Genomic DNA, 12,482 nt, shown 5'->3' on the forward strand with positions numbered 1-12,482 from the left:
GCCAGCGCGCGGCGCTCCCGGCCGCCATCTTGGCCCGCGCGCGGCGCTGCGCATGCGTCACGGCGGCGGAGGGGGGGAGCGCGGTGCCGCGCGTGCGCAGCGGCAGGGGGGGCGGTGAGGGGAGTGGGGTCGTCGCTGCGGGTCTCGGGACCCCCCTCCCGGGCACCCCGGGGCCGTGGCCGGTCTCCTGCCGCCCGGGCGGGGCGCGGGCAGCGGGCTGAGGCCCGGGCTCCTCTCGCGGAGGTGGCCGCGTTCCCGCAGAGCCCGCGGTAAGGGCAGGAGCTGTTCCCGATTCCTGCCCAGCGCCCGTCTCCCGCCTCCGTCACCGGGGCCGTCGCCGCCGAGCCCCGTCAGCGGGGAGCGCAGCACACACACGGCTGCCCACAGCCCTGGCGAGACACCGGGGCGGCAGGGCCCGTCCCGGGGCTCGCCGCGCGCCCGCGGGCCGTGTGCCGGCACACAGCGCCGGACCGCGGGCGGCGGAGCCTCGGCGGGCCTCGAACCCGCGGCCCTTGGAGCTGCCGCGGGGGGGGAGGAGGCGCCGCGCCCGGCCCGGCTCGGGGGCGTGGTCAGCGCGGAGGGGGCGGGGCTAGGGCGGGGCCGGCGGCTCGGCCCGGCTCGGCTCGGCTCGGCTCGGTTCGGCTCGGGCGTCCCGGTTCAGCCCGGCTCGGCTCGGCCCGGCTCGGGGATCCCAGCCCGGCCCGGCCCGGCCCGGCTCTGCTCGGCTCGGCTCGGCTCAGTTCGGTCCGGCCCGGCCCGGCCCGGCCCGGCCCGGCCCGGCTTGGCTTGGCTCGGGATTCCCGGCCCGGCCCGTGCTCCCGGCGCACCATGAACCGCTTCAAGGCGTCCAAGCTGCGGCACACCGAGGCCCGGCTGCCCCGCAGGGAGGTGAGCGCGGGGGGCTCGGGGCTCCCCGGGGCTCCCCGGGCGGGGCCGGGCGCGGCGCGGTGCGGCGGGGCCGTGCTGGGGCGGGCGGCACCCGCCCGGCACCCGCGGGGCTCCCGGTGCCCCGTGCCCTCCGTCCCCGGCCCCTCCAGCTCAGGGATGCCGGCTGGGTTGTGCTGGGCGAGACGGGGCGCTGAGCCTTACCGGGGCGCGCAGCCCTCGCGGGGGCTCCCCGAGGCCGCCCTGGTTCCCAGGGGTGGCGCCCAGGTGTGGGGTGCGGTGCCCTTCGGCGTGGGCTGTGGGGCCAGCAGCGGGTTGGGTGACGCTGCTAGAAATCTTGGGGTCTCGCTGCCTTCGAAAAAGGTTTGGGCCCCCCCGGGGGCACGGATGTGTTCGCCTCCCAGCCCGTGGGCTTCAGCACGCTCCTTCCCTTTATCTTCCCGTCCGAGCTGCCCTTGCACAAGCCTGGCCTGTCCTGCACCCACACCCCTGCAGGCCTGCCAGCACCCGGCGTGTCCCTCTGGGGGTTAATGCAGGGTTGGAAGGGATGTGGCTGCCCCCGCACGTGTGCCCAGCCAGCCCAGGGAGCACACGCGGGTGCCGGGACTGTCACAGCCCCGCGGCAAAGGTCCCAGGGGCCCGCAGGCAGGGGCGTCCCCGCACCCCGCTGGGGGAGCTCTGTGGGACGTCAAGGGCCCGGCGTGCAGGGAGACATCTGCTCGGCCTCGGCAGCCTGCGTGGGACGGGGCCTTCCTTAGGGCATTCCCCATCCGGGCACGAAGCACGCCCCAGGGAGCCAGGCCTTGTGCCCCAGCCCCGTGGGCAGGACTCGTCCCCACGCGTCTCGGGAAGCGCCTCGCGTCCCTGAGCGTGGCCGCTTGTTTACCGAGGCGAAGGCAGACGCTTGACCTGGCCGGATCAGGAAGCACGGCGCAGACACGAGGATCGCATCTGGGTCGCTTCTCCCCCCTGGCAGCCTCCGAAGGGCTCTGCTGGCAGAGACGCCCTGAGGGGCTGCGGCTTGTTGCAGGGATGTGGCCGGGGTGTTCACCTCCCCTGGGTGCGGGAAGGGTTAAGGGGCCTGCCACCAAGCAGGCTGCTGTGACAGGGACCAGAGGAAGTGCTGCAGGAACCGCTCGTCTCTGTCAGGCCCCAAAAGGAAGCCGTGCAAAGAGAGGAAGCGCGGCTCTCGGTCCTTGTGGGGTTGTGCAGCTCCCGTCCTGCAAAGGGCTCTGTGTGGGACGCGGGCACACGCTGCAGCGGTGCTGGTGGCTCTGGTGGCACCCGTCCAGCGCCCCGCTGTCGCCTCTGTACGAGGGTTGGACTTAGCCCCGGGTGTGCCGGGGAGCTCCCACGGGCCTGCGGTTGCGCACCGGTGTCACCCGGAGCAGGTCCGGCCGAGGAGGAGCTTCTCGGTGCCCCGTGGGTGCCATGCTCAGACACAGAGGTGGTGGGGAGCGAGCAGCCAAGTGGGATTTTGGCTCAGGAGCTGTGGTTTCATGGAGAGGCAGCGCTGGGAGCTGGGGTGCTCCCATCCCTGCAGAGTAGCAGCAAAGCTGACCCCACATCCCCAGCCTCTGTGATTTTATGGATGGAGCACGAGCAGCCGCGTTGCCCCATCCCTCCCTGAGGACGGGGCCCTACAAACATGCCTCCAGGTGGTGCGAGGTCCCTCAGTGAGGGAGCTCTGTTGGGACTGAAGGTCTTCAGCGATGCTGTGTCAATGCTTCATGCTCTCCTCTCCAGCCATGCGCCGACCAAAGCGCCAGGCCCCTCCGAAGCAGAGGCATCTCGTAACATGGGCTTTTCTCTCCATCCCAGGCCTGGATTGGGGGTCTCCGAGCTGGCTCCATCGCGTCCTGCGGGAACCACGTGAAGGCCAGCTGCCACTGGGTAGCGTTCAGCGCCGAGGCGACAGGTGAGGATGGGGAGGTGGGATGGGTTTGTCCCCGGAGCTGCGGTCCCTCGGGGCTGGCTGGCAGCTGCATAGGGCACAGGAGGCACACGGGCACGTGGAATTCCCCCAGAGGTGCTGGCAGTCCCGCAGGTCCGTCTCTTTGGATTGCAAAGCTGGGTGCGCCCTGCTGCGTCCCGGGGATTCCTGGGAGCTCCTGTGGGCAGCGGTCAGGCTGTGGGTGGCTGGTGACCTGCTGCTGTGTCTTCTCCTGCAGGTGTGCTGGGCATCGTGCCGCTGGAGGGCAAGGATGGAGGCAAGAGGACCGTGTCTCAGCTCTGCTGCCACTCAGGTGAGCTGGGCGTCTGCTGAGCCCAGTCCAGCTCGTCCTGTACTCCACAGCGCTCTGCACTGGGGCACCGAGGTGTCGGGTGCCACCTCCACAGCAGGCATTTGGCCCAGCACGGCTGTGCAGGGGGGCTCAGGAGCTACTCCTCAGCCTGGGCTCACCCGGGGATGCTGCGTTGGGCCATCTGTGTCCTGGGAGAGGGGCTGGCGGAGCTGCTGGAGTCCCCAGGGACCACCACCCGCAGGCAGGGTGACCCAGACACGTCCCGCTCCCGTGTGAGGCAGGGACCTGCTGAGTTCAGAGCCGTGGAAGCTGTGAGCGCTGAGGACCCTCTCTCAGTGCCCTGCCCCCCTGCGTCGCAGCAGGGCCTTGGGACATTGCCCACCTGCAGCATCCGGGCAGCTGTGCGTAGCAGAGGGGTTGTAGAGAGGCCAAGCTGAACACGAGGGGCTCAGCAAGGTCGATCCCGGTCCTTTCACCTGTAGAGCTGCCGAGTGGTCTCAGGCTCCTGGGGACCTTCCTCCAGCACGCCCTTCCCGTGTCACTCGTTGTGTGCCCTGGACTTCCCAGTACAAAATGTGAGCGGAGCAAACCAGTGGGAAAAGCGGCCCCTGGAGCATAATTCTAGACTTGACTCACCTCGAGCATCCTGCAAAAGGCTCTTGGAAGACACCCGAGGAGCAGCAGCAGAGCAGCCCCCGGGGCAGGCAGCCTTGCAGGAGGAGCACGGGAGCAGCCCGGCACCAGGCTGGTGGAGGAGCTGGGGTCCCAGCAGTGTGCAGTCGGCTCCAGTGACGAGGGGAATGGGAATGGGAACGGGAATGGGCTGATGGCCACATGGCTCTGAGCTGCTCTGACCCGGCCAAGCGAGTGCTGCAGGGAGAGGCGGCTGGCAGCGGTGGCTGAAGGCACGGGGAAGGAGAGGGGGAGCCTGGGGCACCCTTCCCCTGGTGTCTGCGGTGTGCTGGCTGCCCATTTCCCCGAACACTGCGACAGACGGAGCATCAAGGTGGGAGCAGGCTGCTGAGCCACTCCCAGCGCCGCCCTGGTGCGTGCGGTGCCTCGGCAGGGCTGCGGCAGCGCGCGGCGTGCGCAGGCTGGGCTCTGCCCGCCTCGGCTCTGCCCAGCGCACCGCGTCTCCTCCAGCCGGGGTGCCGGCAGGCGAGAGCTGTGTCACGCTGGCAGGGAGGCCAGCAAAATCCTTCTGTAAGCGAGGCAAGCCAAGGCAGGGAGCTGGAGCCGGGCGCCGCGGGGAGGCCCTGTCCGGGCAGCACCGGGCTGGCTGCCTCCCCGCACCCCGCGGTGCTGCGCTGCCTCCTGCTGCCTCCCGCTGCCTCCCCGCCTGCCACTGGCAGAGCCAGGAGGGTTTGGGCTCTGCCGAGGCCGGCCGGACTGACCCGAGTCCCTCCGGTGCTGCCGTAAGGGCAGCCGAGCCGCCACTGGAACGAGGAGGCTTGAAGCTTCCCAGCTTCCTCGGGCTACTGTCAGGCAGGGTTCCCTGCAGGGTTGTTTGCTGCCCTTTGTTGGGGCTCAGCCCATCATCTGCTGGGCTTGTTTCAGCCCCCTTTCTGGGCTTGTTGCCCTTCCAGAATTTTTTTCCAGCCTCCGTCCTGTCCTGGCAGACGTCCCTGTGCCACCAAGCTCCCCGAGTTCCCGGAGGAATGCTCGGTGGGGCTGGCAGCGCACGCAGCCAGCGCAGCCGTTAATGAGATTTCAGCACAAGCCCTTTGAAGCCGGCCGTGCCTGGGAAATGCCTCCCTTCGGCATTCAGAGCAGGGGAGGGATTTTTGTCTCCTCCCCGGGGCAAACACAGCAGATAAGTCAGGAGCTGGAGTAAGTTGCTTTTCTTTTCGTGCCTTCTGGGCCCGTATCTCCGCAGCCTCGTGGAAGCGGAAAAGTACACGGTGACCCAGTTTCCCGAGCGTGCTGATGCACCGGAGGGGCTGTTAGTGCCGGTGCCAGCCCAGCCTTGCTCCCGCGAGGCTCTGCCGCCGGCACGCTGCTCAGGGCCGTTACAAAGGGAGCATTGTGACCAGCGCGGGGCCGACACAGACGCCCTTGTGCCATGCGTGCTTCTCCTGCCTCCCCAGGCTGCTGCGGCTCGGCTCTGGGGACGTCTGTTGTGAAATTGGAGCCAAAGCTGGGTGATGGCACCTCGAAGAGGGGAATGCAGCTGTGGTGTGCTCAGGGCTCCTCGAGGGACAGCGTGGAGGCTTTCAGCAAAGCTGAGCTGCCCCGAAATACCTTGGTGGGGATGGGTACCCCAAGGGGACCTTGCTCCCTGCGCGTGCATGACAAGGGTCTGAGACTGGGGGACAGCAACGGGGGGCGAACGTGCTGTCTGCGGGGGGCTCGGCTGAGCGGTGGTGACGCGGAGCTGGACCTCTGCTCCTCTCCTTCCAGACGTGGTGACAGACTTTGACTTCTCACCGTTCGATCAGCTCCTGCTGGCTACAGGCTCTGCTGACGAGACGGTGAGTGCTCGGTGCCGTGAGGACCCACGGGGCCACGGTGTCCCCACCCCGGCGTTTCCCTGGGCTTTGCTGCAGAGCTTGGGGAGGTGGATCCAGAGAGACGGGAGTGCGAGGAGCCTGGGGAGGAGGGTGCCAGCCTCGGAGAGCAGTGTGGGCAGTCCCTGGGTTGTAGGGGACGGGGCAGACTGATGTGAGGGACGGGGACTCGGGCACGTCCACGAAGGATCAGCCCTCTCCTGTCACCCGGGGCACCTGCAGCCCCGATCCCACCAAGGGTCACGCGATGAGGCTCACCTGGTGTCCCATTCTCCTGGCTCTGGGTAGAAGGCACCAAAGCCTGGAAGAGCAGCAAGCACCATCTGCTGGCTCTGCGCTGACGGGGAGAGCTGGCTGCGGGGTGCAGGGCCAGGGCCGGCTCACCTGCCTGGGGACTGACCCGCGTCTTCTGGGGGCCGCAGGTGAAGGTTTGGCGCCTGCCCGAGAGCGGCCAGGACCTGCCCAGCAGCGCGGGGCTGACTCTGGGGCCCGGCGGGGGCCCGGTGGACGTGCTGCAGTTCCACCCCACGGCGGACGGCGTCCTGGCCAGCGGCGCGGGGAAGCGAGTCACCGTCTGGGACGTGGGGCAGCAGCAGCCGCTGGCAGGTAGGCGCGTGGTAGACGCGGGTGCCGTTGGCCCCTGAGCAGCCAGAGCCGAGCTGCCCTGGCGTGGTGGCTCCTGACCTTCTGTTCGAGCTGCCAGGGGTGCGGGGATGCTCCTGCACAGCTGCAGCCGTGTCCCCAGGGGGTCCTGGCCTCAGCTCTGGCTACCACAGGCCCTCCAGAAAGGCCGAATCATTTCACCTGGGAAACGCTGGAAAAAATGGGTAGCAAAAAGCGATGGCTCCTTCCCAGAAACCTCTCTGATGGGCTGCAGGGTCGGGGTTTCCCTGGCAGAATGTCCCTGGAGATCCCTGGGTCATGAGGGCTTTACTGGGGGGCTTGCAAGAGGAGACTGGGCAGGGGAAGACTGCAAATGAAACCTGTGCTCCCCCAGCAGTGTGGGGTGTGTGGGCAGGCAGGCTGGGCTTACGGGGGCTCAGCACACCAGCACCACCTTGGTTTGGGTTTTGAATTTAGTGGCTTTGAGTCCAGAAGAACCAGCAACTGCCTCGCGATCTCCGTGTGGCAAACACAAAGTCCATCTGGGGAAGAGAAATCTGCTTTCTCGAGCAGAAGCGTGTCGCTTGGCAAAACCAAGCTGGTCAGGTGGAAAACCAGCGGGCAGCGTGGTGCCGAGGGGCGCTCCTGCTGGGAAACCTTGCCAGCCCTGCCCTCCTGCTCTGGCTGCCCGGGGCTGGAGTGGGGAGGTCCTGCTTTGTCCTCCGGAGCACGAAGCGGGTGCCCAGCCCCACGGGAGGCCCTGATCGTGCTTTCCTCTCCCAGCACTGGAATCTCACGGGGACCAGCTGCAGAGCCTGTCGTGGAAGCGAGACGGCCGCCTCCTGGGCACCTCCTGCAAGGTGAGCAGCGCAGCCGCCCTCGGCCGTGCACGGGGAGGCTGCTGAGCACTGCGAGCACCTCAGCGGGCATCTCCCGTCCTCCCCCTCCTCCTCCTCCATGGGGTCTTTGCTGGGCTCTGGCTGCCCTGCGTGAGGTGCTGGCCGGGCTGCTTGCAGAGTGCCGCCTGTCAGCCACGCACCGTGTTCCTGGTGGCCATGAATCCGCCTCGAGGAGCGCTGGCTGCCTGGCTGAGCGCAGGGAGGGGAGCGCAGGGGCTTTGGAAGGTGGGCGACCTCTGTGTGGCACGGCTGGCTAACCTGCTCCTGGGGTGCACACGGTGACCCCGTTTTGGGGAGAAAGGGCACAATCAGAGCCCGGTGAGAGGCGCTGAGCAGCGCTAGATGGCGCCTGCTGCTCGCCGCCGGCGTGCGGTGCCGGACAGGCGGTGCGCAGGGTGCGTGGAGGCCTTGTGTGAAGGCCTTGCACGGAGGCCCTGCCTTGTGTGGAGGCCAAGCGAGCAGGACCGAGCATGCGAGCCTGGCTGAGCGAGCAGCCACGGTGTCGGGCCATCCCGCATGCACCCTCCGGAGGGGACGTGGCTCAGCCATGTGGGGCAGGACGGCCCCATTGGCCCCACGGCGCTGCCTGATCCGACAGATGCAAAATGTACGGGTCCGTGGCACAGCTTGGTAGTGAGTGCTCCTGCCATGAGGGCCCGGGCGGGTCGGGCTGGAGCGGTGTGACACTGCAGAGAGCAAAGCTGGCTCCAGGGCACCTCCCCGCCGCATCCCACCCGTTTGGCTGTGGGGTGCTGGGCAGGGAAAGGCTCGCCACACCGCCCTCAGGATGCTGGAGAGCGGTGGGAGGGTGGGGGCTGAGAGGTCAGCTATAGCCCTGGGTCTGCTTTGGAGGGAGAGTAGTTGTGGGGGTGTCTTGGAGCAGTTTTGGGGGTGTCGGGGCCCTGGTGAGGCCATGGGGATGTGTCCATGCCCGCAGCATGGGGCAGGACCTGCAGGGTGCCCTGCAAGTCACAGGATCCGGCACTATGGGGAGGAGGAGGCTCGCTGCAGCCCTCTGCTTAATATGGCCACACATCCTGCTGGCCCTGGGGTCCTTAACCCCCCTCTGTTTTCTTTTTATCGCAACAGGACAAGAAGCTGCGGATCTTTGACCCCCGAGCCAGCCCGGCTGCATCCCAGGTACCGTCCTTCCCAGCTGCGCCGTGCGGTGTGGTGCAGGCAGCCCTGCCCGGCTGGGGTGCTCGGTGCCCCCAACTGTCCCAGCCCTGGCAGGGCTCGCAGACACTCCAAGGGGCCCTGGTGGCAACGTGGTGGCACAGAGGGGACGGGGCTGCCTCCTTCTCGGCCCTGGTGACGTTCACCACATGGGGTCCCTGCCCTCCCGCTGGAGCTGGTGAGCGCTCTCGGTGCTCCAGCACGCTGGTGCTGGGCAGGAGGGACTCGCGAGGGCTTTGGCACCGTCGCCTTCCCACTGAGGAGCCCTGCGGGCAGCGGTCCTGAGCCCTGCAGGCACGAGGGCTCCAGCGTGGCTGCGGGCTCCTGGGCTTTGTGTTGCTGTGCAGGAGCTGAGCAAAAGGCTTTTGGGAGCAAGGACTTGCCAAGGGTGAGGCTGGGCAGCTGGATCTGCACAGCTCAGCAAATAACAGTGATTAGGAAATAAGTAGAGGACTTGGGCCTTGCCGTCAGCGTCAAGTTTAAACAGCCTCTTATTAGAGGCTTCCTGTGGCTTTGGGGCTCTGGCTGCCGGCAGCCACCGTCCCTCCGTGCAGAAGCGGTGGGAGGCATTTGGGAGGGGAGGGAAGCAGTGGAGACCAGGACAGGACGGCGGCAGCAGGCTCTGCCGGTCCTCTCACCTCTCCTGCCACTGGCGTGCGCCTGCCCCTGGACTCGGGAGGCCAGCAGCCTCCGGTGCTCGGGTGCTTGGCTCCCAAAAGGCCCAGGGGCGATCTCTGCGGGTACAAGAGGTGCTCTGACTCTTGACGCAGCCGTGTAAATACAGCAATAGAATATATTTACATAAACCCGGCGATTGCATATGCAACTGAGCTAGGGTGAAGTGCTCCCCGCCCTCCGAATCGCTTCGGGAGCCGCTCAGCGTCGCGGGGAGGTGCCAGCCCCTGCTCCCAGCTTCACCTCGTGCCCACCCTGCCCGCCCCCCGTTCTTCCCCCGCCAGACCTGCCGGCTTGGGGACCGGCGTTTCTGCAGAGCCGTGAGCTCCGTGGGCTCGCGCCAAGTCTCCTAGGGAGGGTGGACTCCGTCTAGCTGAGCTATTAAAAATAATGTGTGAATGATGGTGTCTGTTCAAAGCAGGCAGCTCACTTCCCTCCGCTGCCGGCTGAGCCAGACCGGGTCCGGCGCGGAGCCCTGGCCAGCGCTTGGTTTGCCAAGAGAAATATGCACCTTCGCTGCTGCTGCCGAGAAGCGCAGCGCCGCAGCCGTAACCCCGTCCGGCTGAGATTTGATGAAGATGTTTAGTCTTGGAGAAGTACTGCGCCGAAGGGGAAAACTTTAAAATGCCATAAATCCTCTGGAAGCTTGCGCAGGGCTGGCTTAGCCAAGAGGAATAACACTCCTGTGTTTTGTTTTTTTCCCCCTGTTGCTGGAGGGCTGGGTTGCTTGGAAGGGCTCTTTCTCCCCGGAGCCAGCGTGGTTATGAAACCGGGTGATGCCGGGGCCGCTGCTCGGTGCCAGCAGCTCGCCAGCTCCCGTCTTTGAAGTGGCCCGGGTGGCGCGGCAGTGAAGGAGGTGAGCGATGGGTTCCAGCCAGCCCCGCTTGGAGCAGAGGGCTCGGGCTCGGCACCGCCGCCAGCGCGGCCCCATCCCTTTGTAGGGCTCGGCAGAGGGCTGCTCCTCCGGCTGGTTTTCTTAATTTGCCAAGCCTGCCTCATTAAACCATTCCTTTTTTAGAGCAGGGGAAAAGGACGAGAGGAGCTAAAACGGGAGCCTCTGGAGCAGGAAGGAGAGGTCGCTGCTGCGGGGCTGCAACGCCCCATGTTGCTCGTGGGTCTCGCGGGTGCCGCACGTGCCAGGTTGGGGACCGTGGGGTGGCCGGGAGGTCGTGCTGGGGGCTCGGCCTCCAGAGCCGGGCTGGAGGCTCCCGCAGCCGTGCGTGGGGAGGGCCCGGCCCCCCCGCTCCCCTCGCAGCTATTTCGAGCATGTCCCGGCCACGGGCAGGAGCGTGTGACGCAGCGAGAGCGGTGACGGATGGCAGGGTGGCGCAAGAGCTGTGCGGCCAGGGGCTTGCTGACCCCAGAGGGTGCCCAGTGAATACGCACGGCCATGATGTCCCTTGCGAGGACAGTGGCTTCATCCTGCTGGACCCACAGCCCCTTGTTGCTGCATCTGGGCTGGAACAGGGAGGTGCAACCCCGCCGGCCCCTCTGTGAGCATTAGGGCTGTGCTTGCACCCGCTCGCTGCTTGGTGTGGCTCCCTGGGGCCCCAAAAGTGCCCTTGGAGACGCCTTGAGCCTCAAGCAGGGGCTGCTCAGCCCTACCAGGTTCTGGGGTCACCGTTTTGCTCCGGTCCCACCGTGCCTCCCCATGCAGCCGTGCTCCCCGGCCCAGCTTGGGCTGGGTGTGAGCACTGCTGTCCTTTTGAAGAGGTCCTGTGAGTCCCATCCACTGCCTTGGCCTCGTCCCCCTCCCAAGGCCACGCTCCCCGTGCCGCAGCCTCCCACGGGCTCAGGGCTCGCTGCTGCTGTGCACAGTTGCCTCCTTGCCTTTACCCTCACATTGGAAGCGCATCGCATCCCCTTACCCCTGGCCGTGGCCTTTCTGGGGCTCAGTGCTTCTCCCCTCCTGCCTTCATCAACCCTGCAACGCCTGGGCACGTCCCTCCTGCCTCCATGCACTCCCACGTCCCCTGGACAGGGCCCTGGGGTTTCATCATGCAGCAGCCCTGGTCCTCTGTGCGTGGGGGACGAGCTGGGGCACCGGGAGGGCTCCTGTACCGCGGCCAAGTGCTGGGTGAGCCACCGGGACCAGCACCGAGCAGCTCAGGTGCAGCGTGGGCAGTGCTGGGGGTGGCAGCTCCCCTTGCGGGCTGCCCCAGCCACGCTTTCCAGGCGAGTGCTTTTTTGGCACGTGAGCCAGCGCCCTGGTTTGGTGCGGCGGAGCCACCTCACCAGGACCCAGCATCGCCCCGAGGGGCCGCGTCCCGCGTCCGCCCCCGTGCTCACAGGCTGCGCGAGCACGCGCTGGGCTGCGCGCATCTGGCCAGCACCTGGCTCCCACGGCGGGGCCGGGGCAGGCGCCGCAGATACGCCGGGCTGCGGGGCCGCGGCTGAGCGTGGCCAGTGTGGGATGGGGAGGGAGCGCGCTCGTTCTCACGAGAAACTTCCCCCGCCGTCGTTTCGGCAGGACCGGGGGCGAGGGAACAGCCGCACGCGCCGGGCGAGCGCACGCCCGCGCTCACGTTTTAAAGAGCTCCCTTGGAGCCTGGTGCTTGCGGGGCCGGGGCTGAGGGCAGCTGGGGACAATTTGCAGGGTGTCCCTGTGGGTTTGTCCCCGCTGTGGGTTTATCCCTCCTGCTGTGCCTGCCACGTCGAGGGGGCACAGCTCGGCGCCTGGCGGTGCCCAGGTGGGGACGTGGGGGTGCCCACCTCTGCCCGCAGCCCCTCTCACCGCGGCTGTCACCCTGCCTCCCTGTCCCTTGGGCCACATCAGGCCCCTGCCATGAGTACAGCGGGGCGGGGGGCTCTGTGGCCGTGCTGGCAGGGCGATGCCGTGGCCGGCTGGACACCAGGCTGGGGTCATCAGAGCCCAGTGTGGCACCTCTGCCCCGGATCCTGCTGGAGCGGTGGCCCTATCCCTGCCCGCCAGGGCCGGCTGGGGACCACTCCACAGGGGAAGGAGCACCAGGACAGCCAGAGACTTTCTGCCTTCATCCTCCCCCCCCCAGCAGCACGGCATCCCACGCCGGGGTCACCCCGGGGGTACCTGACTCCCAGCCTCAGCAGCAGCTTCCTCCGGGCGGGGGGAAGGTCCGCAGCATCCCACATTCCCAAGGAGACCGTGGGAAGCTTTGAAAAAGTTGGCCTAGCTCTGGGCTGCCTATTTATAGCATCGCGCGCTCCGCGCTCTCATGCTTCTGTTCCCCAGCGTAGCTGCACGGGACTGTTTATATTTCCTCTGCTCTGCTTCCCCCTCGGCCGTCCTTCGCAGGAATGCCGCTGGTATTGCAGACATGGGGAAGTCGAGGAGGATTCGGGCTGAGCATCACGAGGGACGCGGGCGCACGGGCTCGCCCTCGCCTGGGTGCCTCTCCCTCCTGCGGGCGTGCTGGGGATGGCCGTGCCGGGTGGCAGGCTTGGGGTGTGCCACCGCTCGCTTATGTGGGCCTGGGGCGGTTTGGGGCCCCCCCCTCCTGGCTCTTTGTGGA

The 12,482-nt window shown here is 67.6% G+C and overlaps 1 protein-coding gene across 2 annotated transcripts in view; it reads left to right on the forward strand.

Moving 5' to 3' along the window:
* Positions 1–570: 570 nt before the first annotated feature.
* The window catches only part of LOC121078430 (coronin-7-like), a 40,513-nt gene continuing 28,601 nt past the window's right edge, over positions 571–12,482 (forward strand). Inside the window, exons 1-7 of one of the 2 annotated variants that reach the window (XM_040574623.1) lie at positions 571–888; positions 2,707–2,803; positions 3,057–3,131; positions 5,532–5,602; positions 6,061–6,244; positions 7,025–7,101; positions 8,230–8,280. In XM_040574623.1, the coding sequence (XP_040430557.1) occupies positions 829–888; positions 2,707–2,803; positions 3,057–3,131; positions 5,532–5,602; positions 6,061–6,244; positions 7,025–7,101; positions 8,230–8,280 (615 nt within the window). In that variant the 5' untranslated portion in view covers positions 571–828. The remainder of the gene's footprint in view (positions 889–2,706; positions 2,804–3,056; positions 3,132–5,531; positions 5,603–6,060; positions 6,245–7,024; positions 7,102–8,229; positions 8,281–12,482) is intronic. The other variant, XM_040574622.1, reaches the window with a different exon arrangement.

This window comes from Cygnus olor, chromosome 15 (assembly GCF_009769625.2).
Source record: "Cygnus olor isolate bCygOlo1 chromosome 15, bCygOlo1.pri.v2, whole genome shotgun sequence".
Lineage (NCBI taxonomy): Eukaryota > Metazoa > Chordata > Aves > Anseriformes > Anatidae > Cygnus > Cygnus olor.